Here is a 4,997-nt window from a genome sequence, read left to right on the forward strand (position 1 = left end):
ATTCAAAAAATCATTTATTGAATCTGTAATTGAATATTTTCAGAGGCTTGGTAGTGGAAGTGTTAAATATAATTTACTTGGGGGAAGAGGAGCCACCCTTTTTGTGGTAAAACAAAACAATGACAATTTATATTATTTCATTCAAATGGATTATTTCAAACACTAGCAATTTTGAGACTTTTTTGTAAAAAAGAACTGTTTAAATAATTTTACCCTATTTTCTAGAATGAGAAAGAGCAAGATAAACTTTATAAAAAATGATCAGCGGTTTCCAAGCACTGAACGATTTATTAAACGGAATGATTAATGGTTGCTCATTTTGAACCGCACGCTGGCAAGGTAGTCAACAAACTATTTAGGTACATAAAACAGTATAATGTTATATTTTAATCAACCAAGCACATAACATTGAATCGAACTTACCACAGTATAAATCTTCTTGAATTAATTCATTGTTTTGTAAGTTTTTCTAAGGTTTTCAGTCATTTTTGTTTACGCGCTCATACCCTTCCCCCAGCAATTGTCTCTGCTTACCTTAACTATTATAAAAGTAAGGCCGATTAATTCGAAAATAGGTAAATTTTTAACTCTGACTGTAGGTCTCCAATATGATTTGACCCTTGCGAATCCAATTTATTATTTAAAAAAGTAGTTAATGAAATTAAGCTATTCCAATTAATAAATAAAAAATGTTCCTAGGTGATGTTTCCATTGAAATGCTGCGCCTTAAGCAAAAAATCTAACTAGGATTGAAAAACAAAAACTTTCTCAAAAACGAAAAACGATTCGATTCGCGATACTTCCAAAGTGAGCGCTCCGTGAGCGAAAAATGAGCGCGAGCGTGAGCGTGGGGCAAACGCGAGCTGAAAAAATCGGAGCAAACGTGAGCGCGGGCAAACGTGAGCTAGCTCGCGCAGCGCTCCTCCTCACGAATGAGCGAAAAATGAGCGCTCACGAGCGCGTGAGCGCGTGAGGATCGCAACACTGCTTTTTTGTGAGTATGGGTAAATTACTAAAGACTATAGTTATCGGAAAACTTAAATATCAAATCCAATCGTCGTTCGTTTTGAATTAAAAATTGAAAAAAAATGTTTTTTTTTTGTTTCTAGAAAAATGAAAAAAATATTGAAATTAAAAAAAGAGATTTTGATTTAAGTTATTTCAAAAGTGTTCAAAGAATTTGTCTCTACAAACATATCGTATATAATAATAAGTTCAAACATTTTGCATTAAATAATAACTTAAAATTAAACAAAATTCAAAAGGGAACTTTGTTAACACATTTTTTCCTTGATATTTTTTTCTAAATTATAATATAAGAATAATAACAGTTATCATGTTTCAAGCGTTATTTGATTTAAAATAAAATTTAGAATATAATTTATTAAAATTTATTAAAATCAGTTATCTTTGATTTTTTGCCATTTCCTATTGAAATGAAGTATCAAAAATTATACGTTTGCCAATTTCAAAATAAACCTTGATTTTTTAAGTATTGTTAAACTTTTGGTTATTTATCAATAACTAATTGTAAATTATGATTGCTTCCATTTTTGAGAAAAAAAAATCTTGGAATTTACTGTTAAGTTTCTGATTTTACGAAAATTGTCAATAGTTTGATTTGTAATAATTCATTTAGATTTTTTTTCGATAGTTGAAATTGATTTTTTTATAAAGAGTTTTTTTTTGTTTAAAATCATTTTTCAGATAAGAAATGCCAATTATTTAACTTTCTAGCAAGGTCAACCTGCAATGTCACTATTATTGGCTGCCTTGACCATATTGGCTGAAATTTAACTTGGTAAAGATTTTAATCAAAACTGTGCAACTGTGTCCTAAAGGAATAACAGACTGACAGGACTGTGATATACCGCCGCAACAAAAACCAAACAACGCTTAGCACTGTGGAAATCACAACATGAATTTATTCGTTTCTGCTAAATATTTGCTTTGGTTTTTAAAAATTCCCATATATACAGTACCGCTTGTTCTACGCACGTCGTGTAAGTGTGTAAGTATGTTTATGTCGGTCTATTTGTGTAAGTTTTTTCAAGTAACAAAAATAATTCCTTTTTTTCTTCATCCACCTTGTTTTCGAACCCATCCGCCGTTTTAACTACTTCCGGATAATCTAATCGCGCCACACATTCAGCACCAACCGAACCGATTCCTTCTAAACACGGGGGGGGGGGGGGGAGAGGAGGGGGAGTTTATTGCACTGTTTTTTTCACTATGTTTCACAATGACAACGATGACGCTTTGTTTAACTCTATATCTTTACTAGTTTGTTGGTGAAGGTAGAGGGAGGACGGGAGTTTTAAGTTGATGCAGAGTAAATATTTGAGAACTATTGCGTTTGGAAAACATTTCAGCAAGAACGAAAACGAAGTTATATTATCACACGGGGTTTAGTTATAATGATTGTGATTAGAGAGTACCTAAACGATATTTACCAAGCGTTTTTATTTGTTCCTAGTACCACACTTGATGTTTTGTTACATAATTTTAGTCTAATTTGGCAGGAAAAGCATGAATTCACGTGCTACTATATGGATAGTGAGTTGAAGGGTTCAAGATTTGTTCTTTATCCCTTAACGAAGCAGGAACAATCTTCAACCCTTAATTTTTGTTTTATATTTCTTTAATGATTTTCAGTAAAGTCATCTTCTGTTGTAAAGTTGTAGATTTTTCTGAGTGTTTCTGATGGGTTGTTTCTCTTCACATTTTTTTTTCTATCTCACCACACATAACTTCACTTATCGTCCGGTTTTTTCGCCACCACCCCCTCCACCGGCGTCTCCTCCCGCGGCCGCCACATTTCCCCCACCTGCACCACCTCCTCCCCCTACCCCGTGCTGCTTTTGGACCTTCTTCGGCAGCAACATCCGCAACGGATCCTTGTGGTACCGGGCGAACACTTCCCGCTTGAAGATCTCAAAGTACTTCCGGTTGACGTTGTTCTGCCGTTCGCGCCACGCCGGCCGGCTCTTCTTGTTCTGCAGACCCCAGTGGACGGTGAAGAGGGGCGTCAGCACCTGGAACTGGTAGCCGGCGACGAACATCTCGTAGACCTGGGGGGGAGGAGAAAGTAAGGAAGAATTGGTTTTTTAGTTGATTGTTTAGCTTATTATATTTGATATTTTGTTTCAGAACAGACGATTATGTAATTATAAGTCATCTTGCCTAAAAGTTACATGGAATCCCCATAAAATGTAACAACTATGAAAAAACCCCTCCATCGAATGAAATTCATACGAAACTAATTAAAACATTATCACTCGCCGTTCATTACTCATTCATAGCTTGGCTCGTTTCGTCACCGCCGGATGAATATCAAACAAGACCATCAACCAGCGCCACGGCCATCATCAAGCAGAGAAAAAAAAAACATGAACGCGAAAAAAGCTGCTGCGAAAATCCATCAACATTCTGTCACTTTGTGCCATTAGACGGTCAAATGAAGTACATATTACCCGTGCTCCCGGAACCGAGCCAATTTCCATTTCCCACTCTCTCAACTCCTGGCGAACATCCGACACAGGGGATTTGGGGACCAGAGTTGCTGACCCTCCCACCGTGGTACAATGGCTGACTAGCAAAAGTTTGCCCACTTTACATTCCCTCGCGGGCCAGGACCAGGACTCGCTTGTCACATTATGACATCTCATTTCAATGGAATCTCGCTGTTCCGACGTCCAGCCGGTTGTGGTACTTTGAGGATCTTGTAATTGTTTAAGGAACTGCTTGCTAATGTCGTTTTAACATTTGGAAAGAATAATCAGAAAAAAAATATTATTTCATATATTGATAGAATTGAGGTATTCCAAATCTATCATACCTTCTAGAAACTTATGCGTTTGCTAACATTAACTTCCCGAAAAAATCTTCAAATTCAGTCCTCTTTATCACTGCACCTCCTTTCTAGTAAGCCCTCAGAAGTAGATCTGCAACAGGAGCTGGAATTCCGAATAAAACAAAAAAATACCTCCTGCAAAAAAATGAACCGAGTCCGGCGCAAAAATTTGCATACTAATGAAAATTATTAGCTTGACTGGACGTCTCTTTGCTTGGGATGACGATGATGATGTCATCCCTGACGATAGACACGGCGGAGTACAAAAACACAAGCGTGATGGAACAAAATGATGGTCTGGTTGGATATGGTTGATGAGCCACGGCTTCCTGGGATGACTTTTGTTCCGGACTGATTTCTGTCTGGTCCTCGGTTGATCATAGCAGGAGGAAGTTTGTTTCGACGGGCTGGATTGGTTTGGGTTTGGATTACTGTAAATTGAGATCTGGTTTGGAGGGTTTTATTGTAAGAAGTTGAGTCTAATTTTGACCGAGTCAAACAAGTTAATTGTCCTTTGTCCTTTGTCCTTTGTCCTTTGTCCTTTGTCCTTTGTCCTTTGTCCTTTGTCCTTTGTCCTTTGTCCTTTGTCCTTTGTCCTTTGTCCTTTGTCCTTTGTCCTTTGTCCTTTGTCCTTTGTCCTTTGTCCTTTGTCCTTTGTCCTTTGTCCTTTGTCCTTTGTCCTTTGTCCTTTGTCCTTTGTCCTTTGTCCTTTGTCCTTTGTCCTTTGTCCTTTGTCCTTTGTCCTTTGTCATTTGTCCTTTGTCCTTTGTCCTTTGTCCTTTGTCCTTTGTCCTTTGTCCTTTGTCCTTTGTCCTTTGTCCTTTGTCCTTTGTCCTTTGTCCTTTGTCCTTTGTCCTTTGTCCTTTGTCCTTTGTCCTTTGTCCTTTGTCCTTTGTCCTTTGTCCTTTGTCCTTTGTCCTTTGTCCTTTGTCCTTTGTCCTTTGTCCTTTGTCCTGTGTCCTTTTTAGATTTTAATTTTTTGTTTTTTGTTTTTTGTTTTTTTGTTTTTTGTTTTTTGTTTTTTGTTTTTTGTTTTTTGTTTTTTGTTTTTTGTTTTTTGTTTTTTGTTTTTTGTTTTTTGTTTTTTGTTTTTCGTTTTTTGTTTTTTGTTTTTTGTTTTTTGTTTTTCGTTTTTTGTTTTTTG

At 36.5% G+C, this 4,997-nt stretch overlaps 1 protein-coding gene across 1 annotated transcript in view; it reads right to left on the minus strand.

Annotated features, from left to right (window-relative positions):
* Nucleotides 1-1,914: 1,914 nt before the first annotated feature.
* Nucleotides 1,915-4,997, minus strand: part of LOC120432001 (beta-1,4-glucuronyltransferase 1-like) — a 64,209-nt gene continuing 61,126 nt past the window's right edge. Inside the window, exon 4 of the mRNA XM_052708238.1 lies at nt 1,915-3,071. Within this exon, the coding sequence (XP_052564198.1) occupies nt 2,757-3,071 (315 nt within the window). The 3' untranslated portion in view covers nt 1,915-2,756. The remainder of the gene's footprint in view (nt 3,072-4,997) is intronic.

This window comes from Culex pipiens, chromosome 2 (assembly GCF_016801865.2).
Source record: "Culex pipiens pallens isolate TS chromosome 2, TS_CPP_V2, whole genome shotgun sequence".
Lineage (NCBI taxonomy): Eukaryota > Metazoa > Arthropoda > Insecta > Diptera > Culicidae > Culex > Culex pipiens.